The sequence below is a fragment of the Stigmatopora argus genome, chromosome 14 (assembly GCF_051989625.1).
Source record: "Stigmatopora argus isolate UIUO_Sarg chromosome 14, RoL_Sarg_1.0, whole genome shotgun sequence".
Classification (NCBI taxonomy): Eukaryota; Metazoa; Chordata; class Actinopteri; order Syngnathiformes; family Syngnathidae; genus Stigmatopora; species Stigmatopora argus.
The window spans coordinates 10,223,030-10,248,267 of record NC_135400.1 but is presented as its reverse complement, the minus strand read 5'-3'; the positions used below and the strand labels follow the sequence as shown (position 1 = coordinate 10,248,267).

Here is a 25,238-nt window from a genome sequence, read left to right as displayed (position 1 = left end):
CACGTCGCCTCAGTAGTCAAAAATTGAGATGATTAAAATATACGATGATTTGTTGGCGTCGATGGCAGTCAATGAGAAAATCCCCATTAAAATAAAATATCATGATTTCAGTTTTTGTGTGTATTTTTTAATTAAATCAATTGGACTTCTATTGCCGTCAGTGGACCAGCAAAATGATACTTCAATGCCATCCATCCCAATTCAATTATATTTGACGGCTAGCACTGTCAAAGGCATTGAAAAAGTTCATATAATTAATAGGATATAACTTTATCGAGAATAACTAATAAAATAATATCATAAAAAATGGCAGTCAAAGAATTGACTAATTGACTTTGCAGTTGTTTTGTATTTTTTTGGACTGCTTCAACTTTCTCAACCTGTTTTCCCAAACAGCTGAATTTCCCAGACACGTACCCTTACATTGCCTCCCAATGGTTCGCTCCTGTCGTGCGCGCGCCCGTGCTCGCGCTCGCGCCGGTGCTGATGCTGCGTGAGGCAGCACTTTCTCCACGTCCGTCCATCACGGAAGTCACGTGACGTGAGCATCTTCTTCCTCCTGCTCCCTCATCCTCCCCTCAGTCGTCCCCCTCGCCGCTCGTGACAACGTCGCAGCTCCGGGAATGACGTGCGAGTGTGTGCGTGCGCGCGCGTGCACGCGCGTGCTTTCAAGCTTTTGAACAGGTGATGACGTCATAACTCGCGCATGTGGCGTTTGCCTTCCTGTCGACCACTCCCTCTTCCAGACAACAGCCATGCAGTTATGACTTCTCACGTGCGCGCGCGTGCGCGTGCCTGTGCGCGTATTGTCTTTCAGAAAAGCGCAGAGTCATGTCCGCCGGCCTGGACGACAGCGACAGCGTGTTTGGTAAGTAAGAGCTAGCCCCTCATGCTAAAGCTAATTAAGGCACATCACGTGACGTGATGATGTCATCACGTGTATGCGTGTGTGTGTGTGTGTGTGTTCGTCTGTGTATTCCAAGAGTTGAATTGGGTGATTCCCGAAACGGAACTACTGGATAACAGCATTCAGAAGGGGCGGGCCCAGCTGAGTCGCAGGCACCGCCCCTCTCGCTCCCGGTGCCATGACAACAGCGTCAGCTCCAACGAGGGCGACGACAGCCTGGATGTCAAACAGGTGTGTGAAAAGAAGGATACCATCTGATGCTACTTGAACAGCGTCTGTGTGTGTGAACCCCAGGACAGTGCGACAAACTCCGCCCCCTCCCCTCTCCAACCGACCGCCCGAGGTTCCTCGCCTTCCCCCGATTCGCTGCTGTCGGCACGGAGCTCCGCCTTCTCGTTCGACACGTCACTGGTGGGCCAATCGTGCGGCAGTATACAACGTGTCGGGGATGGGGGGAAACACCCACCGCCTGTTGTTATTTCTCAGGTGCGCCGCTTGCCCGATGATGCCGGCATAACTTTGGCGGTGACCCCACGGGCGCGCTACCATCAACTGACCAATGACACGTCGCAAGAAGCTCTAGCCTCGCTCACTGATTCGCTCTCAAAGTCTTGCCCCGCCTCCTCCGACGCCTCGCCCGTTTACACCCGGAGGAGTAGGAGGCCCGACAGCGAAGGTAATCACCTGTGGGGGTGTCCAAACTACCGCCTGCGAGCCTGGTATTCATTGGCCCTGCAGAAAATAATAATCTCATGAACAAGAAGCTTTAATTCGGCCTACATTCTGTTGCACTTTTCTGCTTCAACACTAGATGGAGCTACTTCAACAGTCCCAAACAGGTCATAACCTGACAATCAGTTGTTATCAATGGATTGAAACGCTCGCTGCCAGACAAAATGGCGTAGACCTCCATTACCGTTAATGGCAGCCGATTAATTAATAAGACATTTTAACAAACGCCATCTTTTGTACCCAATTCCGCTTCTAAATACAAGCGGAATGATAACCTCATTTGATAATTTTGAAAGCGATTAACTTTGATTTTGCGCCCTCACCAGTTCTGGTGTGCGACTCCAGCCGGGAAACGAGTCCCGCCGACGGGACGGCGGTTTTGTTTGACCAGAAAACCAAAAGACGCTTCCTCGATTTGGGGTGAGCACGGTATTTGTTAGGCTCCTCCCCTTTGTTGCGGCGACACCCATAATGCTTTTCTCCCTTCATCAGCGTCACCCTCAGGCGCTCGTACCTCCGAGTGAAAAAGGATAAAGCGGATAAACGGGATAGACGTGACAAGGGGGCAAGCGAGGTGGACAGCGAGTGAGTCTCCGCCCCCTCCATGATCGGGCGACCTCGCCACTTATGCGCGTGCAGCCACTAACCTCTGACTTCCACGCCAGGGACGGATCCGGGAGTCTCCGAGAGCGTGCGTCTTCGCGGGCCTCGGCGTCTTTGGTCTCCTTCTCCTGGTTTTCCTCCTCAGGGACGCCGCCCGGATCGCCGCAGACGCACCCCGCGGGCACACGTGCGCCCCCGAAGTCTTGCTCGCAGGTACACGCTTCCTTTTGACTCTTCGTTGGTCAGCTCGTTTTTTCAGATAGTCTGTTCAAAATCCACATTGTTTTTCTGGATGTGTCTTTTGCACTCCAAATCAGTCTTTGGAGCAGGGCCGGTTTTTGCAATGGGCAATGTGGGCGACCGCCTAAGGCGCAATGTACTTGCGGGCGCACGGGGGTTGGTGTTTGCAGGAAGTGTTTAATGTGTTTATATGCTGGCACATTTCTACTAGTCTATTAGGTCAATATCTTTTTTTTGTTGCTAAAATAATACGATTAAAGGCCCAGTGGTGATGCATCTCCTCAAACAGGAAGTAGAAAGAGAGATTTTGTGTGTCCTGCAGGAGTCCAATTTGAGCGAGGACTTTAATCCACAACAGACAGTAGTAGCGTGTCCTCACGTGGAGTTAGCCTCCTCCGCGTCCTCGCATCCCTACCAAACGCTCTCGCAATCTTCTGACGAGGTAAGAAATTGTTTTCAAGCACTATACTACTTAAAAGTGGTGGTTTCCAAACTATGGCCCGTGGGTCAAATGTGGCCCGTTGCCCTGTTTTTATTCGCTCAAAGCAAATTACATTATGTATGTTAGCTTAGCGACGAGTCGTCGTCCTGCCCGGTGCGTTCTTGGACGAGCCAGCAGGTTTGCGAGTGGCTGGGGGAGCTGAGCATGGATCGTTACATCCCAGAATTCCGAGCTGGAGACGTCGACGGACGCTCGCTGCTACAGCTGGATGGCAGCAAGCTTAAGGTGAGCGCACCAATCTTTGTCAACTAAAGGCCAGGTGAAACAACACTATTTTTTTTTTGACATAAAAACTGAATTTTCTATCAGATCTGTACTGTATATAAAAAAAAGTAATTTATGGTAAAATAGTAACAGATGTTGGACCATAAAAAAAACTGGAAAACCGTAAAAAATGCAAGCAAAAGACTATTTTATGCTAGTTTACTTTAAAAATCAATGGACTAAAATCACAGTGGCTTGTCCAAGTTCAATGACAAAGAAATATTACATATATATCAAATTATACATTTTTTGATCATTTCAAATTGTGTACGCCTTATCACAACTTTTGTACAGGATTTTTTTAAGTACGTTTTTTTTGTAAAACCGCTTTACTCTGATCCGGATCGTCTCGGTCATTGGTAGCAGACAAAAACGTCATTTTCGACTGCTAATATTGTCATGCTTTAAGCATGATATGCACACGCGCATTCCCCTATTCACATCCGCTTTTTCACTATATAAATATAGCGTGTCAGCAAGCAATGTACCCAGACAGTTAAAATATCAGCATCATGCAGCGACATCTACAGAATCTTGAATTTAGTGCATACTCATTGGGCACCTCGTCCACTTTGGAGAAAATTTTAGACTTTTAAGTGCATCCTATGAGAGTAAATATGTGCTGCGTTGCATTTTTTTTTTAAATCGCTTAATAAGGGGAATTGCAATCATCAATAAGTGGAACAATTGGCCGAGGTTGACAGGTATGATATTATAATATAATATAAACCCAAAACGGGTGTCAACAGGGTCTGGGCGTGCTGAGTTCGTGCGACCGAGGCGCGCTAAAACGTCGCATCAAAGTCTTGCAGATGGCGGCGGAGAAAGACAAAAAAGGTGGCAAACCCAAAGACAAAGAACGCAGGAAGCAGCGCAGGAACTGAACTCCAAACCACGTCCATATATGGTCAACGAGTACAGTTCTTCTTGCTCGTATGCAAATGAGATGCAAATGCTGTTAACCTTTGCTCTGTGCTAGAGCGTTTATTGTCATGGCTGTGCTTTGGAATAAAAGGCTCTTGTTGTAAAAGACCAGGACGAGTCAATCATTATTAGAATCGAGAATTGTTCCCGGATCAACTGTAAAAATTCAGTGAGTCAAGAGAGCGGAATAACCATAGTATCGTACTTTTTAAACATGTTTTGGTTAAGTTCTCGTTACAGAGTAGAGCTGCCACAATGGACTGATTGAAATTAGTCGAAAAATAGCTGTAATGCCAGCAATAGATTTTATTTGCACTCAAATGGTGGTGCAACACAGTTAGCATAAATATTTGCCTATTTTTTTAATTTTTCAAATACAGTAAATATACTTTGTAGTTTTTTGTGAAAACAAAAAAGGATAAGGAAAAGAAATCCGTTAATAGCCTCTGTTTATCGTTTTAATTTGACTTTCTGTTTAGAAAAAAAGGCAAATAAGGGAATGTACTTTTCTGGTTTTATAACATCAACTGTAAATAAATAGGACGTATAAGAACGGATTAGTGTATTAATCGCAAAAACTAATCGGCGATTTGTCGACTATCAAAAGAATCCTTAGTGGCAGCCCTGTCACATGGACAATAAATAAGTTGGAAATAAATAAATAGGAACGGCGTAGCCATAAATACACAAAACGATGTCATAAATATGAAAAGCAAAGTTCAATAAATTAAATATGTATTCAAGTAAGGCAAGCGTGTGCGAGAGAGCGAGAGGAAACTTGCGCGGCGTGTCCCGGCGCATCGTGGCATTCCTCACCCGATGCGGCTGGGCAAAGAACTTCATATTCTTCGCCAACTTCTTCGCTTCCTCCTCCGTCTGCCCGTCAGTCCGACAGGGGGCGCTGCGGACGAGCGGAGGAAAAACCTCTGGAGCCCACCCAAATTAGAGTGGCGTCCCTCAGCGCGCCGTCACGCGGCCGGCGATATCCCGCAGGCTTCGGATGAGGTCGTGCGCGAAGGACCGCAGGCGCCCCAGCGTCAACTGAGCGGCCACCTGCACTTCGTAGTCGCCGTGGAGACGCGACGCAAGCCCCGCGGCCGAGTCCGGGCCCGGCTGCGTGTCACCCGGCCGGATGGCTTTGTGGATCTGGAAAAATCGCTCGTCGTTAGCGGCGCGAGGTCACGCGGGGGTCGGCGGCTTGACGTTACCTCCGTAATACGGGCAAACAGGTCGTCGAGGTCCGCCCGAAGGCCGTCGAGCCCGTCCAGGCGCCCCGGGCCCGAGAGAACTCCCAGAAGCTCCTGGAACAGTTGCACGCCGGTTGACATGCGGCTCACGCACGTTTCCTGCAAGCAGGAAAGACTTTTGAGACTATTTTTACAAGACATTTTGGGCCAGGCAAAATTATTTGTATAAATAGCATGATTCAACACAAGGTTTACATAACATGAATAACACAAATAAAAAGACACTACATAAATGTGATGTTAAATTGTTGAGAAAGTACAGAACAAAAACAATTGTAACAGGAAATTACCGTATTTACTTTGTGTGCGGTTGATTGGTCGCGGTCTTTTGGTCGCCCCGACCGCAACAACGGGCGATCAAAAGACCGGCGACCAAAAGACCGACGACCAAAAGACTGGCGACAAAACAAGGTAAAACAACACGGTCTACGCATCAATAAAAGCCAACAATGGCCATGAGCAGTTTCACTGAGCCGATGTGTGAGTGTATAAGAGTTTGTATGTACATGCGTTGTCCCTTTAAGAAGCTACGTCAGTCAGGGTCTTAACAAGTTCTCCAACAAAAAACAAAAGTCCGGGAAATGTGGAGCTTTTCTTTAGCCTAATAATTACTAGGGCATTAAGTATGACTAAATAGTAATTCGCAGTTTGTATTTAGGGAATTTGAGCAAAAATTTAAATGGTAATTATCACTTACCTTCCAGGCGACCAAAAGACCGGCGACCAATCGACCGTGTACCATTTACTTGCATATAAGCCGCACCCTTAAAATTGCCTTAAAATCATCAAATTTTACAATTTATCGTGAATAAGCCGCCCCTAATTCAAAATTTCACCTCTATATTCATGGTTTTACAAATGGAGTACAAATGTGTTACTTTGAAGGAAAAATCTTAAGATAAATCATCGCACCTGGAAGTAGAAAAGTGAAATAAATAAAGAGACGACAGATGTACCGCACTCACCACGTCAAAGTTTGCCGCCAGCGGTTTGAGGACGGGTGCGGGGGGGATGCCGAGGGCGGCGGCCATCATCTCCAGGTCTCCCGTCTGCCAGGAAGGGTCAAAGGTCAACACCCGAGCATGCCAAAGCGTGTCGTGTAGGCTCACCTGGTCGTGCGGGGCCGGGACTTCCCCCGCGATTTTGACGGCCAACATACGGGCTCGCTCCAAGGCGTCTCGGAGGGTTGGCGCCGGGTGGGCGGCAGGCGCCGGCCGGATCGTCCGCGGGAACAGGAAGCAGCAGAGGAGGAGGAAAACTGCGGCGGCGATGAGTAAGCAAAAGATTTGAGTAGATTTAACAAGTCAATGTGCATTGGAAGCAAAAAGCATCAAGTGGGAAAAAAGTGAGGCTGAATATGATGTAACAAGTCTCATTGTTGTTCAAAGCGAAAGCAGATGTGAACAACCATCTGGATTCAAGACTAAGGATATTAAAAGAATGTATTTGGATTCTTCATGTTTTTTATACCATTTAAGTAGATAACAATAGAAAAAAATAAGACTTTTTAAACCAAATTTATAACATTGCTAAAATGTTTATCATTTGTCATTTAAAATATGAAGTATGGTTAATCAATGGTGAATAATGGTTAATAAAAAAAATGGACACAATTATTATGGTTAAAAATCGATTTTAAACAAATTAATTTTCTTTTCCACTTTTATTTTTTATCAATGGACAAAAAACACAACAAAATATTTAGAGGGAGGTCCAGTTCTCACTCACTTTGTTCTTCTTGGTGAGGACACCAATTAAAATCGTTATTCCTCATACATTTGTGGAAAGCAGACTCACCTGACCCTATCACACTTATCTAATCTGGTAAATAAAATACATTAACTAATTAAATAAGATCGGTAAATATTTTTTAGGCTATGATTTAAGTATCAACTCATCAATGTTAGCTGTCCAATTTAAAATGGAGTTGATGCCTATAACTGCCAATGGTGGGAAATGAGGAGTATTGCGGACAGAACAATAAAAAAAACGGCTAAAATGAACTTTCAACAGTTATGGCTTCACTTGTCAGTTGATTAGGTGTTGATTAGTATATTAGTAGTTAGTCTCATTGCGGCGGCCCCAGTTCTAATTTGAAGGCTCCTCAAATGACAAGACCTGCACGTCTATCGCCGTCAATGGCAGGCAATGCCGTACGACTGGCGCTGCTCGAGCCACGGGTCGGTCGAGCCGCAGGAAAAAGACGAGGTACGAAAATGATCGCAAAAAGCGCAACTTTGAAGCGGTGAGCACGGGCGAGGGGGCGTGGCCGCCCCGCGCTGCACTGCTGCACTCACCTGCGTGCGCGTGCATGTCGACCAGAGCGGTTTGGGAGTCCACGACGAACTTGAAGTGAGCTTGGACTTCCATTTTGTGTGCGCTTTTAAAGTGACTCCCGAGGGAAATTCCAGCAACGCTAACTTTGCCAAAGTGACGATATCGCCGCGTGACGTCATTCGGGTGCGCCTCCGAAGGGACGAAAATCAAATCAAATGAAATCAAATCAAAAGCCTTTATTGTCATCATACTCAGCTGCGTATAACGAAATTGGTGGTGCTACTCCACAAAGTGCGTTTTCCCAGTAAAAAAAAGCTTCGGCTTCGTCAATTCCAGACTACTTACTGCAAGGCAAACTTTTTTTTCCTGAGGGGTTCTATTTTGAAGGCGATGTTTTTTTTTGGCCAAGGGGAAACTTTTTCCGTTTCTGGGGTCAACTTGGGACGTTTGTGTGCTCGAGGAAGGGGGCTTGAATTTTTAGGTTTTGGGAAATCGTGAAAGATCTGCGTCACTCCCTCTTACTCATCATGATCATCACTTCGGCTATGAAGAAATGCAAGGTTTTACAAGAACCAATAAGTGTAATCCTAATGTGTGTCAGAAGAAACAATAAATGTAATCCTAATATGTGTCAACCGGTAGTGTTGAAACTCGTTTGGTTCTGCCTTTGATGGTGATAATCGAACCATTAAACCGGAAGCATTTTACATAACTACACAATTACATATTAATGACGACAGAGGTAACGATGTAGTGTGCGTCAATAAAGTCGGCTTACTAAAGAAAAATGTGCAGACAAAAAATGTGTTACAGTAACTAGTAACAAAAATGGAATGTGGTTTTTTACAAAAGAAATTTCCCAATGTTTAATTTCTGGCCTTGAGAGAAAATTCCAAGTCGTGGAGAATTTGTTATGCTCGCAATTTACCTGTAAAAAAAACCCATCCGGGCCTGAATGGTTGTCTGCTTGTGCCCTGCGATTGGATGGCACCCAATTCAGGGTGCCCCACGCATCTGGCCCCAAATCAGCTGGGATAGGCTCCAGCACCCCCCGCGACCCTAAAGAGGATAAAGCGGCTTGGAAAATGAGATGAGAAAAAAAATACCCTTTAACGACAATATAGCACTTCTAGCCCCTCCCAGGCAAGATGGATTGGACATCTATTGCTGTGAATGGCAACTGATAAGTTAACACAGGGGTCCCCAAACTTTTTCCTGTGAGGGCCACATAACTTTTCCCTTCTCTGATGGGCGGCCGGTGTCAGTTTGTAACAGAAAAAGTGTGATGATCGTAGGGGAGCTTAATTTTTTTTTAATTGTTTTCCAGAAAGCCACACAGCCAAATAACCCTTTCCAGGTTCTTTACAGAAAAAAAGTCAGGAAACAAATAACACTATTAATGAAATAAATAATAACTATAAATAATAACTAAATAACACTCTCTGAGTTCTTCACAGAAAAACAGGAAATAAATAACACTATTTATGAAATAAATAACTAAATAACTCTCTCTGGGTTCTTCATAGAAAAAAAAGCCATGGAACATTAACTTTCTGTTGTGCCATGCACAATCTTCTCCCTTTTGCTCTTTCATCCAGTGCTAATGAAAAAAAGTCAAATTCTTTCGTCTTCTGCTGCAGCTGGGCATATACATTACTCCCGATTTCTTCAACGCGTCTGGTCATTGTACTCACCGACAGACTTACGGCATTAAATGCATCTTTCTTCTCGGGACACACTTCCTCCACAACAACATCCATACATTTCTTAAAAAACTCTCCGTCAGTGAAAGGCTTACCTTTGTTTGCTATCAGTTTAGCAACCCGAAAGCTGGCCCGAACAGATGCCTGGTTCAGCTGAGTTTGGCGTAGAAATGTAGTCTGCTGAGATAATAGTCCAACTTTTAGCTTTGAGAGTTTGTCTGCTCGTATTTGGCCTTGCATGCTATGGTACTTGTCTTTGTGACGGGATTCATAGTGCCGGCGAAGATTGTATTCTGGCGAAGATTGTATTCTTTGAATACCGCCACCGTCTCTTGACAAATGAGACAAACAGCCTTTTCTTTGCATTGAACAAAAAAATAATTGTTTGTCCACTGCAGGTTAAATACCCTGCATTCTGAATCAATTTTTCTCTTAACTAACCTTTTCGCCATTATTCCGTTCTCAAACAGGTTCAGCTTGCAGTTTTTAGCTTGAATAGCATCGCAATAGCGATGGTACCAGGCCTCCGCCCTCACCTGCGATCGTCCAGATGTCTCGCTAACACTCTGCTCACGCATGCAACGGTGGAAGTGCCCGAATGCATCAAAGGCAAACACTCTCCCCGCGCGTGTCACCAGAGAAGCAATGCGAAGGCCCGCTTCACTGGGATGATTTGTGGGCTCAGCAGGGGTGCAATGAACCAAACACAAGATTAAAACGTCCCAGTCTTCAAGGCCAAATAGGAAAAAAATCCGATAGCGTCTCTGGTATTGTTCAGAGGGCCGGTCCAAATGTGCCCGTGGGCCGGATACGGCCCGTGGGCCGTAGTTTGGTGACCCCTGAGTTAACAGCAACGAAGATATAGAAATAGACTTGTCAGGGTTAAAGATGAAGCTATCTTTTCTGTACATTGATTATAAAAACTAAATAATTTTCGGATAAACTCACCTTGGAAAACTTAGCATCAAGTCGTTAAGATGTGAAATTAAGATGAACAGCTACAGAAGTTGACCACCTTTATTTGTTAACGCAAAAAAGCAGAACAGAAGGGCATTGTGGGTAATAAACATCAGATAAGAACTTAAGGATGGAGGCTCAGGGGAAGCTATCGTCATCATCTTCGGCCATTTCTTTGGCAAACTCCAGATCCTGCTGTTCGCGTTCCCGACGCTCCTGTAAACATGTGTCAAATACGTATAAATAAAACAAAAACAACACATTTCCTTCTCCTGCCCTTATATATGCCTGAGAGTATCGCAATACTATCAGTACAGTAATCCCTCGATTATCGTGTCTTCCCTCATCGCAAATTCACTACTTTTTCCCGCTATTAATTATTTTTCTGAAGTATTTTAATTTCATAAAAATGTGAAAATCCACGCTGAAAGTTGCAAGCGGAAGCCACTCTTGCTACTTGGACTCAGCACTGAAAAACAACAACAAAACAACTTTACAGTGGTACCTCGTCATACGACCGCTCGTCATACAAAATTCTCGTCTTACGGCGGAAATTTCGATCGAATAATTCGCCAGTCATGCGATCAAAATTTGGTGATGCGACCAAGCCAGGTCTTTTTTGCATATCTTTCGTGTATAACAATATTTACGAGCACGGAACGATTAATTCAGACGAGTTTCTCCTAAGACCAGGAAACGCACAACTTGCATGCGGGGGCAAAAAGAGGGCTTTCTGGGTAATGAAGTATACTCGTGCACACAACACCCATAAGCAATGGCAACCTTTCTCAGAATAAAACTTCATTACCCACAATCAATACGTGGGTAAGCTCAACTATTGATTATATATGAATTGTAAAAAAAAAAATTTAATCAACTGTTCTATGTTCTACTTTATTTTTTTGTGTTTATATGTGCGTGTGTTACCTCAGCTGACTCCAAGTCTTTGTTGTAAGCCTTAGGCGGAAACCTCATGGCCTAAACAAAAGAATCGCACCATGAACATTGCTATTGATGCCCGCCTGACACATTTGCAGACAGGTGAGCGCGTACATACCTTAACCGACATGTTGTGAATGTCTAGGCAGAAGGAGATCCTCTGGTGGAAGGCCAGCTGAGGTTCTCTGGTGCCATAGATGTCCATCATCTCTTTGGACTGGACGAAGCCCTTCTCGTGGTTGATGCTCGCCTCGATCACGCCGTCTCGGATGGCCTGGGAAAAAAAAAAGGAAAAATACTAAAACTCCATAACGTGATTTATATGCATACCGATCAGCAGAGTAATGTTTAAAAAAATCCTCATCTTGTTGCGGCCCTATTTGTGTCGCTACCTTAGCCACGATGAACTCGGCATCCTCAGGACTGTCCAGCTGCAACTTGACGGCGATGTCGGCCAACGAGATGCGAGAGTACGACAGGCTGATCATCCGTACGCCTGCACGCACAAACACACTCAGTCCCCGCCGCCTTGCGTCCCAGCTGCCGTGGACTCACCTGTCTTGATGACGTTGTGTCGGAGTCGGATGATGAGCGTGTACGTGCCGTCGGCCTGGAACTTCTCGCCGAACTGCTCCAACGCTTGGTTGAACTTGGACAGGTTCCCCGTTCTCACCGCTATGTGCGAATGTGACGTAAGTACAAATGCATCGACTATTTTTTTTGTTAAAGGCAACATGAGCTAAGTGCCGGACGTCCACATTTTCACTATATAAATATAGCTCATCAGCAAGAAAAGCACACAGACAACCCTATAGGTGTGAAAATACGGTAATATTTTTTTTCCAGTGCGGTGCAAGCCGATGTCCTCACTGACCTTGAGTGAGCAGGAAGTAGGGCATGAGCGACCTCTTGAGTGACGGCTGCCTGAACTGAAGCCTGTCGGGAATTTCACCCAGCAACAATTCCACCACGATCAGGAGCTTGTGCACCTAAAAACTCAACGTTAGGGTTTGGGCTCGTGGAGTGCAGACGTTGGTACACGCGTGCCTACCGTCTGCTTGAAGCCCACCGCCGTGTGCTGGGGGGCTTTCCTGAGTGCGTTGGTTAAAGTTCTGCGAGCCTCCGAATACTCCAGCTGGATGGCTTTAATGCGACCTGCGAAAAATCAACAGTTTTTGGTTCCAATGCACTTTTCCAGCTGGGGTGGGCAAACTATCAAAACAATCGTTTGTGATTATCCTATTTGCGATATTTGGCTGTTTCATCAAGCGAGTGCCTGGTGGTAAAAGCATGTCTTACCAGTATAGTAAAGGTATCGGGCCCACTCGTTGTTGTTGGCGAGTTCGGGAAAGATGGACTTGGACACGAGCTTCTCGGCTTGATCGTAGAGGTTGAAGTTGAGGTAGTTCCTTAGCAGCAGATTGAGGAGAACCGCTTGGCCGTCAGCATCGTGACGAAGGGTGGCAGTGCGCAGACGCGTGTGCAGGAAACTGACGGAAGAAAGTCGACGCTGTCCGAATTCTGGTCATTGAGTGGCGGGCGAGGGATGGGTGGGTTTACCTGCGGATGCTATCCAGCTGGTTAAGGAACTCGTAGACGCGCGCGTGGTAGTAGTAGCACTTGGCGGCCACCAGGTCCAGCGCTCGGCGGTTCTTGGGGGCCATCTTCTGCAGGAGGTCGTCAGAAACCTTCTGAGCCTGAAACATAGTCACGCCGTGTCTTTTCGGGGGCAAAGATCAAACCGGAGCCAAGCATTTTTCTGCCAGAAGACAAGGTTACCTCACTAAAGCGCTTGTTGTTGGTCAGGTGGACCACCAGAAGCAGCTGTAGGTACGCCTCCACCTCAGGAAGAAGTGGAGTGGTCGCCGCCTTCCCAGTCCTGGGACGAAATGGCACGTCGCCGTCCACCAGGTCCATGGGCTGCAAAAAACACAAAAGACAGCTTGAATAACATAAGATCTGAGCTACTCCTGCTTTTCAGCACCACTCGGGTTCGTGTATGATTCTTGCTAGTTTATTGTCAAATGTTTGATCTGCCACAAACAATTGTTTTATATTTAAGTATATTGCTGTTAAGAGGCTTTTTAACTTATTGCTTGCTCTTGACAACAATAGACATCCAATTCATTTAAACAGGAAGGAGTGGCTGTGAATGTGAATTTCTGTGCAAAACAAATGATTGGAAGTCAAGGTTTCAGCTTTGGGACATCTGAATACGCACCTCGTCCAAGAAGGCGAGTAGGAAGTCTCTGGTGGCGACGTTGTTGGTGAAGAAGCCGCTGATGGTTTTGTGCAGCACCAGCGTGTTGAGTCGGCGGCTGGTGGATGGCAAGGCCCGCAACGCTCGCAGCACAAAACGAGGCTCCTTGCCCGAAACCGCCTTCTCGATCTGCTTGACGTGCTCCTTGATGTCTGTGGTTATTTGGCATAAAATGTGTTAACATAAATAACATTAGAAATGAGTAAGACTGAATAAAACTGAATGAAAAGAGAAGTATACTCTAGTCTAGCCCTGTTTTTGCACACTCGTTTCCTGGCAATGACACTGACAAACAAACTAACAAGCTAAATGCGTGTCCTATAACATAAAATAAAAGACGAAAATGATAACACTCCTTCAATATAATAAAACAATACCACAAATTCTAGACCATAATAAACACTGAACATTTAGGTGTGGAATTTTCTTTTTGCCATCCCTGTGACAAAATAAGTATCAATAATCAAAACAGTTAGCAGAGGGCGCTAACAAGGCTAACAAGGCTAGGGCCGGGCTGAGTGAATCGTAGCCGTCCGGCCAGCGACCTGTGCGGTGTGGAGCTAGTCGATGTCGCACTACCTTCGAGGGTCAGACTGTCAAGCTCCTTGGGTTGCTTAGCCGAGCAAGCAGCCTCCGCTTCGGGCATGTCGACGTCCTGTGGCTCGGCGACGCTACCGCTACCACCGGCCTCTTTGGGCTTGTCGGGCTTGTCCGGCTTGGCGTCTCGCTCTCGGCCCCCTGCCCGGTCGCGCCGCTTGCTCCCCGTCGTCTCCTTCATCACTTTTACTGCTAAAAAAACACCAAAAAGAGAAAAAAAATACTCGTTGCTTCTTTTGTTTTTTTTCTGACGCGCTCGCTACAATGACTGGCAACTCTGTGGCAGTGCAAAGGATTGTGGGAGGCTCGAGTCTTTTTTTGTGTAAAACTTTATTCACACAAACAAACAACGGTTACAAGTTCAACTATATAAATTACACCAATGAAAAAGGGGACTAAATAAAATTATAGGTTGACTTTCTTTCCTTTAAGAAAATCTAAATTAGACAATTCTACAACAGTTGAATTAAAATAAATTCCTTGTCATTTGTTGGTTCTGTGGCGGATCAAACTTCTTACTGCCCTCTATTGAGTGCTTTGGGAATGTACAGGTATAAGTTTACAAACATACTAACATCTATTAATAACTGGATATGAGTCAGTATTCGGCAATCTACTGCGAAAGTTGCTTGCACGGCTATATGCAAAAAGAAGGAAAGAGATGTGCTTTTAATGATTATTAAAGTCTCCAACAACTACAGAAAGGGGTAAGTAAAGCATTTGGAATCTACTAATAAAGAAACAGATACATACTGTCACCTTCTGTGTTCTTCTGGAAGCATTATGTCCAAGGACACGTTTCCGTTCACATCTACGTCGCTGCGCTCACTGCGGATGGAGCAGGAGTTGCAGGACTGGGAGGACGCACGGCGGGCCTTGGCCCAGAGGAGAGCCCTGACCCGAGATCCGCTGCCAAGGGCCCCCCAGAGGCCATCGCGCAATCCGAAGCACCTCCAGGAGGTGCGGGCTGCCCCGGCTCAAGTCCACTGCCGGGATGCCGCCATCCACAATACTTTTATGTGCGGAGACATGAAAGGGGTGTACACCATCCTCAGGGACCCCGCCATGGTCGACGCCTTAATGGAGACGGTGCATGAAGAGATGGTGTGGGCCCCGGAGATCGGTACACCCCCGGCTTAGGCGCATCAATCTCATTTTCTTCAATGGCAACATTGTGTATTTCGACGGCCCATTATACAAGTGAAAAATCACATCGTGATACTTGCCTTTCCTCACTTAGGCATGTGGACCATAACCTCCAAGGTGAAGCAGTCATCCGCCTTGCGCTTGGCGTCCGGCTGCGGGCACTCGGCTTGTGTGGAGGAGCTCCTGTTCCGTGGCGCCGAGGTGAACGCAGATCCGGGAGGCCGCACGGCCCTCCATGACGCCTGCACGGGAGGGCACGCCGCCTGCGTTAAACTGCTGCTCGACCACGGAGCAGACGTGCGACTGCTAGCGGATGACGGAAACGCTCCTCTTCACCTGTGCACCTCGTCGCTGTCTTTACAGTGAGCTTGAAAAGTGTTTAGAAAAACACATACTTTCTATGGATGTGGAGATAAACAAATGCATTTCAAAAATTCAAAAGGAAAAACATGATTTCCTACAAGGGTATGTGAGTATGCTTTTGGTGACGTAAATAAATACGTACCTGCGCATTTATTTAAACTTGGAGAAGTGGCTTCGATCGCTTCCAGCCCTCACTGTAAAATTGGATTGAACATCTTTCACCTTCTTCGCCTTATAGTGCGGAAAATACAGTAAAATGAAAAATCCACCTGCAGATGTGCTGAGCTGCTTCTGAACGGTGGCGCCGACGTGAACATGAGGACTGCCGAGTCCAGGCTCACCCCGCTGCACGTGGCCGCCCTGAGGGGTCTGGAGGGCCACGTGGAGCTGATCCTCTCCCTAGGTGGCGACGTGCTGGCCACCAATCGGGAAGGCGAAACGGCACTGAACGCCGCCTGCGCCAAAGCCGAAAGGCCTTCCGAGGTGGGCCGCTACCTGGGGGTGATCCGCAGGCTTTTGGACGCGGGCGCCGACCCGTGCACGGCGGGGAAAAAACGACACACGCCGCTGCACAACGCTTGCGGCAACTGCTGTCCTGCCATTGTGAAGCTACTGCTGCAGTACGGCGCTCAGGCCCATGTCCGTAACTGCGCAGGGTACACGCCCATGGAATGTGTGCTGCAGGTATAAGAAAATAAGAGGCAAAACATGAAGAGGAAGTACTAAAACAAATTGTCTTTTAAGGTGCTGGAGGACTATTTAGAGCAGCAACCTGAAGAAGTGGTACGGACCCTCCTGAACCATGGAGCCAAACCTGTACCACTAAAGGTTTGGGAAAAACTTCAATCTAGACTAGGGGTTGGCAAACTGGTCCTCAAAGGCCGCTGTGGCTGCAGGGTTTTTTTCCGACGGATCCAGCACAGATAGTCCAACCAATGGGGGTTGTGCTGAAACAAGAAGCACCTGACTGCAATCCACTGATTGCACTTAACTGACAGTGACCATTCGCTAAAACTACTGGAGATAGATCTCAAAACATGTGGATGTTTGGACATCAAACTGCTAAATTGTGTTGACAATGGCAAAGATAATTGACTTATTACTTGTTGCTATACATAGGAATGGTTACATTATGGTTTAATTTTCCCCCCCCAGATGTTGAAGCAATGCGTTTCTTCTCCGGCCACTTTCGAGGTGATTCTTAACTCGTACACGCACATCCCATCATTCAACTGGTTGGACGAGTGCCATCTCAGCAAGGAACACTGGAGTTTCTACAAACTCGTGTGTAAACGGGGCGGTCAACCTCGCTCGCTGCAGCATCTCTGTCGCTGTACTGTGCGTCATCGTTTGAGGGTGCTAGAGCAATTTCGAGTGAGTCGACTGGATGTCCCGAATTCAGTCAAGGAGTATCTGCTTTTGCAGAATGACGGGACATTACACTAGATTTGAATTTAGTCTTCCCTTGGTTTCTTTATCCTTGCCGAATAGTTCCATTAAAATATCAGTGCAAATTAAAATAATGAATGCCTTCTGTGTGGAGTTGTTTATCTACAATTGGTGTGTGTGCGTGCAGGCATATACATGCATATGTATATTTGTGTATACGTGTATAACTATATATACATACATACACATACATACATAAATACAATCACATATACATATGTTCAATCTATTTTAACTAGGAGAGTTAACATATATTTGTGCAAATAACTTGATTTTTACAAACATTCACAGAAGAAAAGATGAAGCTCTCGATAGAACTAATTATAGTAAGGGAGAATACGAGCATGGAGGGAGGCTGCTGACGTCATCGCCCTAGTCCTATTGCTTTGAGGAAGTAATCGAGTAGCTGCATGCTAGCTATTAGCATTGATAGAGCTCATCGTCAAATATGCTCTGATTCAACATCTGATCGGTAAGAAATATTGCCGACATTCGTGGGGATGTTAAACAATGGGTTATTGCATTTGGATTATGTCGAATAAACATGAAAAAGGCTTGCAATAATAGATTTCTAAACGCTTGTTTTTTTATTTAGCTGATTAGCTCGCGAGGATAACGCTGTTCGTTGTTGTTTACATGAACTATTGACCATGAATCATAATTCTTGCTGGCTCTGCGAGCTAACCCGCGTTAGAAAAAAAAATCTGTTTGTTTTAAGTGATGCGTTTTGTTTGCCTTAACCCGTCCAATTTTTCACAACCGGATTGTGGCGTTTGCAAGTTGATTGTGCTGTGTTACTAGCCTACTTCCGGGTTTTAAAGGACTTTTCCTAATTGACTATTGATATTTGATTTAAAAACTTATTATTAGAAGTTCTATATCTAAGCATAAAACGTTTTTAAAAATCTGAAAACTAGATGCTATATTTTGTTATAAAAAAAACATTTTGTGCACCAAAACACGGGGTAATGTGAAAAAAACCTTACCTTTTTAGGAGAACAAGATGGCAGTGTGTGCACTGACCATGCTAGACGGGATGGGAGGGGACGCCACAGTGGTAGGTGGCGGCCTGCTGGTGGCCCTGGCGCTCCTCCTGGCGTGGCTCTCCACCCACGTAGCCGAGCGCGGTGACCACATCCTGGGCGCCATCCTGACGACGGGCACCCACTCCTCCGTCATTGGCGTCGGAGGGGACACGGGTGGTAACGCCCAGGCCGAAACCCCTGAACAGACAGGTGCCAGCTCACCCGCTTTGGAGAACAAGCCGGATGACATGGATGCGGACGAAGGGGCATCACCTGAGGATGCAGAGTTGCTGTTGGACATTCAAAGCAAAGCGCCCCAGGGGTGGAGCGTTTGCGCTTCGGATGATGACGAAGAAGATGATTACGGTGATGAAGAGGAGCTCGAGGATGGATGTAAAAAAGACATGGGCACTTCTGTTACGCCGTCGTTTTGTGTGCGCCTCAAGTTTTTAAACGATACCGAGGAAGTGGCTGTCGTCAAGCCTCACCACACTGTGGACCAACTCAAAAGGTAAATTGGGTTTTTATGGCATTAGTTTGGGCCAAAAAACAGCCCAGCAAAAATGGAGTTGTACTATTGAATTGTGAACAAGCAATGTCATGGTGTAACACTTATCATGTAATAGTATTGCCATTTCTATATTTAAATAACTATGAGGAACTGTCATTTACCTTGTGTATTTCTCCTTGATCAGTAAGTACTTCTCTGGGCGTGAGCATCGGATCAAGCTGATCTACCAAGGCCAACTCCTGCAGGATTCCAAGAGAACTCTTCTATCGCTCAACGTGACTCACAACAGCGTCATCCACTGCCACGTCTCGCAGGCCCCTCATGACGTAAACCCAGTCGCGGGGGAGGCCGGTTCCCTCCAGGGGGCCGCGGCGGTCTCTGGTGGCTTGCGTCCGCCGGGCATGGTCATAAGCACTGGCAGCCTGGTGGTGCCCGTGTTCGTAGTGATCCTGGCCGTGGTGTGGTATTTCCGCATCAACTACCGCCAGTTCTTCACCGCACCCGCCACCATCTCACTGGTGGGCGTCACCGTCTTCTTTAGCTTCCTCATCTTTGGCATGAACAGCCGCTGAAGAAACTCATTTCCAAACTCCAGCTACGTTCGCCAAAGCCCTGAAAGTCTTATATTTGGATCATCCACATGCTGTAAATCTATGGAACACATTTCACATTATACTTATGGACAGCAATCGAACATCATTAAAACCACCAAAGAGGAAGAAAAAAAACGAGTGGGGACCTGCATTTGACATCAGCAAGACATCACTGAAACCCAGTCTGCTGTTTTTTTGGCTAATTGAGAGGGGAGGGACCTATGAACTATATTGTTGTTAATTTGAGCTTTCTATTGTTTAAGGCTGCTTACCAAATCAATGATTTAATGGTAATTTTTTTTATGTGTAGAAACTAATTTAAAGGCTAAAATACTTGAAGATGAAAGTAGTTCAGGTCTGGTGTATTTTGTGTACAATTTCGTGTATTTAGTGTAAATAAAATAAATGGTAGCTAAATTTGGCACTTATGTGAAAAAATGATCTGGAGTCTGACATTTTCAATTAAAAGCATTGAAAAACCCTTCTATTTCTTTTTTTATTTTTATTTACGAACATGAGTAATGCAGGACAGTGCTCAAAATATATATATTTTTTACATTTGTTGATATTTAGAGCAGACTTCAACAGAAAAAAAAAAAACACCTTACAAAACCACACCGGACTATAAAAATATACACATTTAGATTTCAAATATGTGACCTTACCTTGTCCATCTCCACCACCATTGATAATTATAAATGTGCAATCACAATGTTTGTATTTTAAATACAAGGTACGATGCCATGTCACATTAACATTTGGATCCTTACATCAATCAGATAATCAGGTCTTCATAATCATCATGACAAAACTGAAAATATAGGTCACAACTCACGAGTATACAAAAGTAGCGTTTTTCTGCAAATCGTGGCCTGCAACAACACATTGTGGAGAATCCACATCCATCTTTTGGGGTACATGGCGCCACTAATTGAGGAAATACGGTACACAATTCGCACTTCACCTAAAATAGACAGCAGTAGAGAAAGCAAAGGAATGCGTGTTTGGGCACCTGAATGCATCGTCCTGACAGATATCCTTTCCTTTCAAGTTTGAGCTGTGGGGGAGTGTCTTCTGGTGCTAGTTCAAATCGTCATAGATGCTGGAAATAGAGGGAGCGGGAAGTTTGGGTCGTTTTTTCTTGGTGGGCAAGCCAACATTACTCTGCGAGACGGTGCCATTGCTGCCACTCGATAGATTTCCGCTTGTTCCTTCGCTGGCTCCTGCCGCACTGTTCATGGCAAGTGAGGTTCGTTTCTTTTTCTTGGGCCTGCGGGGGTCCGAATGGTTGGTGCCTGGAAGACGAAATGAGAGGGAAGTGTGCAGGAATGAGGGATTATAATGAGTACGAACATGTTAAAAAGAAAAAAAAATGGAATAACACACAACAGAAATTAAATATGCTACATTGCAAATCATTTCTTACTGGCTCGGGAAGATGCGGAGTCGGTGGGCGAAACCTCTGGCGAGTCTTCCCACTGCAGGCGGCTGATGAGGTTCTGAGGCCCGCCGGCGTCTCCTTGAAGATCGAACGTGCCACTTTCTGCCATGCCGTCGGCATCAGGCAGGGAAGATCTGGTGACCATGGGAAACAAGTTTGGTGCCTGATTGGCCTAATTCTCAAGCATCAATTCCGCCTTTTCAAAGTGAAACTCGGCAACGTAACAGTATGTTATTTTTCTTCTTTTGTTGATGATTGGCTAGGAGAAATTACATGGATGTTAATGTCGAGGCGTCCATTTTGAGTTTCAAAATATGGCGCCGTAGCTTCATATGGGCAATGACATACAGCGGACTATAACAAAAAACACACATTCTCACATGCATTACTGCAAACACACCCACCTGTGAACTTTGTCATACGTGAGCACATAAGTTTAGCAGTACGTGCACACGTACTTCTAGCAGTCATTTACAAAGAAAAGGTCTTTAACGCTGTAAAAACAAATTCATTCATTGAAAACCACAACAACAGCAAAACCATTCACTCACAGGTGAGTTCAGTAAAGTATACATGTAAGAAAAGGGGTGGCTTGCGGGTTAAATTGGGGAGGGCTAGGGGGCACACTCACGCGGACGGCCCCAGGAGGAACACCCTGACGCTCCTCCTCTGCTCGTCCGTGTGCTGAGGACATCGCTGAGACCTGGTGGGCGGGACACAAGGTGGCGTTATACATCCCAGACCAGCTGACGCACACGCCTCGCCGACACTTTTTCACCATAACTAGCTCCTTCCACTCAGAGACACAGAAAATGGGCCCAGGGGTGTTAGTGAGATGGTGTTGATTCACCTGTGGGTTTTACACAGTGCACTGCGAAGAAGGTTCTTCCTCGCTGTCAGCACTTTGATGTAACAATATGGTATCATCCAGCATCCCAGTGGGGTTTGAATGACTTCCAATTTTGTTGTTTGTCATTTATTCAATGACATTTATTTGGCAAAATTGTCATTTCACTGGTCAGACTGAAGCCACTTAAAAATGTCTTCCAGGCGGCCATTTTGCAGAGTCTCTGAGTGAAAAAGGCAGGTGACTGGTCGCCTGCGTGAGGGCGCGTGCGTGCAGGTCAATGGCTCGTCGGTCCGGCTGCCACTTGTGTTCAACCTTCAGTCAGTCCCAACATTGAAACTCAATAAGATGAAAGTCAAGTCGACATGCACTTCACTTTCATTTCAGATTATTATTGAGGAAAGGGGAAATTTTTATAGGGGAAGACACACAAAACCGTATCACAGCAGCGTGTAAGTGGGGTACATACCTCGTGCACATCTTCTTGGTGTGTTCAGAAATAACTCCACATTGCTGCACACATGTACAAGTGCTTAGAAAGCCTCTTTCTGGCCAACTGGTAGATTTTGGTACACATTTTGTATGAAAGGCATCCAATGTTAATATGCCATCCGAACAAGCAGTAGTAATACTGTTTTTTGTAAGGTGGTGGAGGGAAGACTTGAGATACACTACCGTTCGCTGAATGGTCTCAAAAGTACAATAATCCCTCGATTATCACGTCTTCACTTATCGCAAATTTAGTACTTAGCGTTCCCCTCTTCTCACCGTGGTCAGAAGCGACCTAACTTCTTCGGGCCCCAGAGTTTCATAATTGATGCCAGTGCTGTTGTAGTTGTTGTACTGAAAGGCAAAAGACATGAAAGACGTTCAAAGTTGGTGACAAAGCAGTCTTGTACAGAAAAGTGAGACTGATTAATGAAGTGGTCACCTTGAAAGCTTCTGAAGAGACACTGCTGCCCAGATCACCTGAAATAGAAAACGAGGAAGGGACGTTAAAAAGATTTGATAAACTTTAATATCCCCAACCTCCCATTAACTGCTTTATGTCGGCAACATAAAATCATCAAGTGTAGTATAAATATTCATAAATATTTGAAGTTTATATTATTCCTTTGTATTCAAATTCCAGGTACTTATATCAGACCTTTACAATATAAAACACATTTGAACAAAACAAGACAAAATTAAACAATATTTTGCACAGTTAACATGGCTTAAATTTACAGAGAGAAAAATCTGTTTCACATATTTAAATGAGATCACACACATGCATGTATGTCAATGTTATTTAAGACACTGACCATTCTTGTGCTTTAGAGATTTTGAGCGTCGAGGTGAATTTTGATTCTGCGTGAATAAAAAAACAAAAGTTGCAGACAACACAACATTGTCGATATTAAGGAGAATTTTTAAAAAGAGTAATAACCTTATCTGACTTTCTCTTCTTGGCTGCAAGCAGAAAATAACATTTTTTTGGGGGGGGGGGGGGGGTATTACAAAAAATCAATTCTGTTTGGTTTTCAAATTCCTACTCACATTTCTTCTCTGCACCATACGACCAGTCATTATCGTTCAGATCGTCATTGTCTTCCTGGTCACTCTCTGATTTGCTGACATTGTTGTTGTTGCTGGCAAGCCTGTCAGAAATAGGCAATGAATTCAATAAAGATAAGCATTTGGAGTCATTTGGGTGGGGCAACCTGCGGCTGGCGATGCGGCTGCTGTTGCGACCCATGCCCAGACACTTCTCCAGGTGGGGTGCGAAACGGGATGCTGCTATCAGTCGCTTGCAGTTGGGACACTCGCACTCCTTGTTCTTCCACTGATTGTACACTTGGCCAAAGATGTCCAGCCCTGGCTGGTCCACAATCTCTGCAAAATGGATAGAGGGCGAGAATGGGGGGGCTCCTTTTGTGGACATAGAAGGATATCTTTCAGGAAGCAGATTTTATCAAGGAGGAGACAGATTTCAGTTACAGTTTCCTTGGCTGCTCACTGAACTCAAGTCTTTGAAAACCAAAAGTACAGGCAGTAAGGCACGACGGTACCAACCAAATTCCTTGGCACTCTCTGGATCGGTGTCGTCCAAGAAGAAGTAGCCATGCTTGACGGCGCGGTGCACCTCAAAGCAAAGGCCCAGGCAGGCGTCTTCCACCAGCTCAGAGTAGATGTCGTGGACTAAGGCCTACATAATCACAATAGTTGAAATAATAACAAATTTTGCCCCTCCGTAGTGAAATCCTGATTCATGCCTCAGAACCCAGTCAATGATTTTGTTCCCTACTCAAGTTTATTCTGCCTTCCATATCCTGTGAGTGTGCTTCCCGGTTAACCACTAGATGGCGACAAACAGTTTGACGCAGTCCAATTTTTCCTCTATTGTAGATTTCCCATATTTTGCGTGTGAAGGGTATGGAAATAATTGTGAATTACTGTGTAATTGTTGTTGTACCTCCAGCCTGTTGTTGTCCGGGCCTGACAGGGCCATATCCTCCATTTTCATTTGAAAACCCTCTAAAGACTCTTCTCAGTGGCGTCGTAATGTGATGATGCTGTGTGACATATTTAGGAAAAAAAATAATGGTGAAAAAATGAATAGACGGACATTCTAAGCGAGTTACATTTACAAAATATTATTCATATTCATTTGAAAAACATCATCTTTCCTCCAACCTACTTTTACGGAATGAACAGTGATGAAAATCAATAGTAGTTGTATCACTTAATATATCGCTCACACAAGCACCATCATTAAATTCTTAAACTAAAACCCTATATAAAGATGAAGAACAGAGCTTTTGCGACTCAAATGTACAGTCACTAATAAGTAAAGTGGCGTCATGGGGGTTTTATTTGGTTACGAATGAACAGCACAAGAAACGTAAGGAGATAGGTAGGTTTAAGTGCTTGCTAGCATTAGCTACTTAGCTGACTGGTGACCGCCGAACGGTGACGCGCGTGCCCCAGCCAGCGTTAACGTGCACGCGCATTATCATATTAACATCATCATTCATTATCACCAAAAGCACCATTATGGTCTCCATTTGCATCTGGTTTGCTTTACCTCGTCACTGAAGCGGCCCGATCCCCCCGGCGGGAGGCAACACGACATGACCCGCGTCAGTCAGTGCGAAAATTCTTCGTCGACGTCCATACTGCAATTGTCTCAAAATTGTCACTCAAAAATGGTGTGTTTTGTTTCAATGGTTTGTTTGTCGCAGGTGTGGACGAATTAAACATTCGTTTCGTTTTGTGCTGCTTGACAGTCGCGAATCGGCCATGCAGCAGCGTTCAACCAATCATAACAAGCGATAACAATGGACTTCCTATTACGTCATATGTTTGAATTATTCATGTTTTTTCTTTTCTTTTTTAAGATAACTGCGCTAGCGTGTAACTACGGAGTGCGACCAGGACAAACAACCGTGAATGTATTTTATTTATTTTTTACACAGGTAAAATTAAAACTGTACAGGTTCAAGAAAAATATTAGCAGTGGAATTTGGCCCATAAAAACATTTCTAACAAGGGTCATGGGGGTGCTGGAGCCTATCCCAGGCAATTCTGGGCAGCAGGCAGGAGACACACTGAATTGGTTGCCAGCCAATTACAGGGGACAATCAGCCTCACACTTATATCTAGGCGTAATTTAGTGTCCTGCCAGTTTATCGTGTATGTTTTATTGAAATTGGAGGAAAGTAGAGTACC

General features: G+C 45.2%; 6 protein-coding genes and 1 long non-coding RNA gene across 15 annotated transcripts; 3 read left to right on the top strand and 4 right to left on the bottom strand.

Annotated features, from left to right (window-relative positions):
• The first annotated feature begins 241 nt into the window (after positions 1-241).
• Positions 242-4,275, top strand: samd14 (sterile alpha motif domain containing 14). Of its 3 annotated transcripts, none has more exons than XM_077619012.1 (10): positions 242-684; positions 818-868; positions 984-1,138; positions 1,202-1,583; positions 1,966-2,059; positions 2,132-2,224; positions 2,305-2,455; positions 2,805-2,924; positions 3,051-3,209; positions 3,998-4,275. In XM_077619012.1, exons 2-10 carry the CDS (start codon positions 832-834, stop codon positions 4,130-4,132), a joined length of 1,326 nt encoding a protein of 441 aa, XP_077475138.1. In that variant the 5' UTR covers positions 242-684; positions 818-831; the 3' UTR covers positions 4,133-4,275. The 3 variants fall into 3 exon arrangements, with proteins under 3 accessions (XP_077475138.1, XP_077475137.1, XP_077475139.1); XM_077619013.1 differs by having other exon boundaries at positions 249-868; positions 1,202-1,318; positions 1,394-1,583; XM_077619011.1 differs by having other exon boundaries at positions 242-868.
• Positions 4,207-7,922, bottom strand: LOC144088544 (uncharacterized). Of its 4 annotated transcripts, none has more exons than XM_077619018.1 (5): positions 7,717-7,922; positions 6,529-6,677; positions 6,385-6,468; positions 5,381-5,518; positions 4,207-5,318 (listed from the first exon to the last, which is right to left on the bottom strand). In XM_077619018.1, the coding sequence occupies exons 1-5, from the start codon at positions 7,787-7,789 to the stop codon at positions 5,130-5,132; spliced, it is 633 nt and encodes a 210-aa protein (XP_077475144.1). In that variant the 5' UTR covers positions 7,790-7,922; the 3' UTR covers positions 4,207-5,129. The 4 variants fall into 4 exon arrangements, with proteins under 4 accessions (XP_077475144.1, XP_077475146.1, XP_077475145.1 ...); XM_077619020.1 differs by having other exon boundaries at positions 5,381-5,473; XM_077619019.1 differs by lacking the exon at positions 7,717-7,922 and adding an exon at positions 7,148-7,592.
• Positions 7,923-10,401: 2,479 nt separating this feature from the next.
• Positions 10,402-14,457, bottom strand: psmd3 (proteasome 26S subunit, non-ATPase 3). The gene is made up of 12 exons (XM_077619008.1): positions 14,135-14,457; positions 13,517-13,707; positions 13,075-13,215; positions 12,856-12,992; positions 12,595-12,785; positions 12,347-12,450; positions 12,170-12,284; positions 11,851-11,970; positions 11,688-11,791; positions 11,414-11,569; positions 11,284-11,334; positions 10,402-10,572 (listed from the first exon to the last, which is right to left on the bottom strand). The coding sequence occupies exons 1-12, from the start codon at positions 14,331-14,333 to the stop codon at positions 10,495-10,497; spliced, it is 1,587 nt and encodes a 528-aa protein (XP_077475134.1). The 5' UTR covers positions 14,334-14,457; the 3' UTR covers positions 10,402-10,494.
• Positions 14,054-17,154, top strand: asb16 (ankyrin repeat and SOCS box containing 16). Of its 2 annotated transcripts, XM_077619010.1 has the most exons (7): positions 14,054-14,808; positions 14,842-14,859; positions 14,932-15,275; positions 15,393-15,660; positions 15,937-16,345; positions 16,406-16,489; positions 16,817-17,154. In XM_077619010.1, exons 3-7 carry the CDS (start codon positions 14,936-14,938, stop codon positions 17,105-17,107), a joined length of 1,392 nt encoding a protein of 463 aa, XP_077475136.1. In that variant the 5' UTR covers positions 14,054-14,808; positions 14,842-14,859; positions 14,932-14,935; the 3' UTR covers positions 17,108-17,154. The 2 variants fall into 2 exon arrangements, with proteins under 2 accessions (XP_077475136.1, XP_077475135.1); XM_077619009.1 differs by having other exon boundaries at positions 14,054-14,859.
• LOC144088547 (uncharacterized) lies at positions 15,357-18,346 on the bottom strand. Of its 2 annotated transcripts, none has more exons than XR_013304897.1 (5): positions 18,097-18,346; positions 15,931-16,339; positions 15,804-15,855; positions 15,635-15,696; positions 15,357-15,540 (listed from the first exon to the last, which is right to left on the bottom strand). It is a non-coding gene; the product is annotated as an uncharacterized LOC144088547 (long non-coding RNA). The 2 variants fall into 2 exon arrangements; XR_013304898.1 differs by lacking the exon at positions 18,097-18,346 and adding an exon at positions 16,434-17,096.
• Positions 17,431-19,720, top strand: tmub2 (transmembrane and ubiquitin-like domain containing 2). The gene is made up of 3 exons (XM_077619016.1): positions 17,431-17,582; positions 18,105-18,646; positions 18,831-19,720. Exons 2-3 carry the CDS (start codon positions 18,114-18,116, stop codon positions 19,216-19,218), a joined length of 921 nt encoding a protein of 306 aa, XP_077475142.1. The 5' UTR covers positions 17,431-17,582; positions 18,105-18,113; the 3' UTR covers positions 19,219-19,720.
• Positions 19,720-24,851, bottom strand: atxn7l3a (ataxin 7 like 3a). Of its 2 annotated transcripts, XM_077619014.1 has the most exons (13): positions 24,595-24,851; positions 23,983-24,082; positions 23,583-23,715; positions 23,231-23,402; positions 23,067-23,167; positions 22,957-22,979; positions 22,832-22,877; positions 22,459-22,496; positions 22,296-22,370; positions 21,997-22,040; positions 21,312-21,383; positions 20,666-20,814; positions 19,720-20,534 (listed from the first exon to the last, which is right to left on the bottom strand). In XM_077619014.1, the coding sequence occupies exons 2-13, from the start codon at positions 24,031-24,033 to the stop codon at positions 20,320-20,322; spliced, it is 1,119 nt and encodes a 372-aa protein (XP_077475140.1). In that variant the 5' UTR covers positions 24,034-24,082; positions 24,595-24,851; the 3' UTR covers positions 19,720-20,319. The 2 variants fall into 2 exon arrangements, with proteins under 2 accessions (XP_077475140.1, XP_077475141.1); XM_077619015.1 differs by lacking the exon at positions 21,312-21,383 and having other exon boundaries at positions 19,721-20,534.
• Between the last annotated feature and the right edge of the window lie 387 nt (positions 24,852-25,238).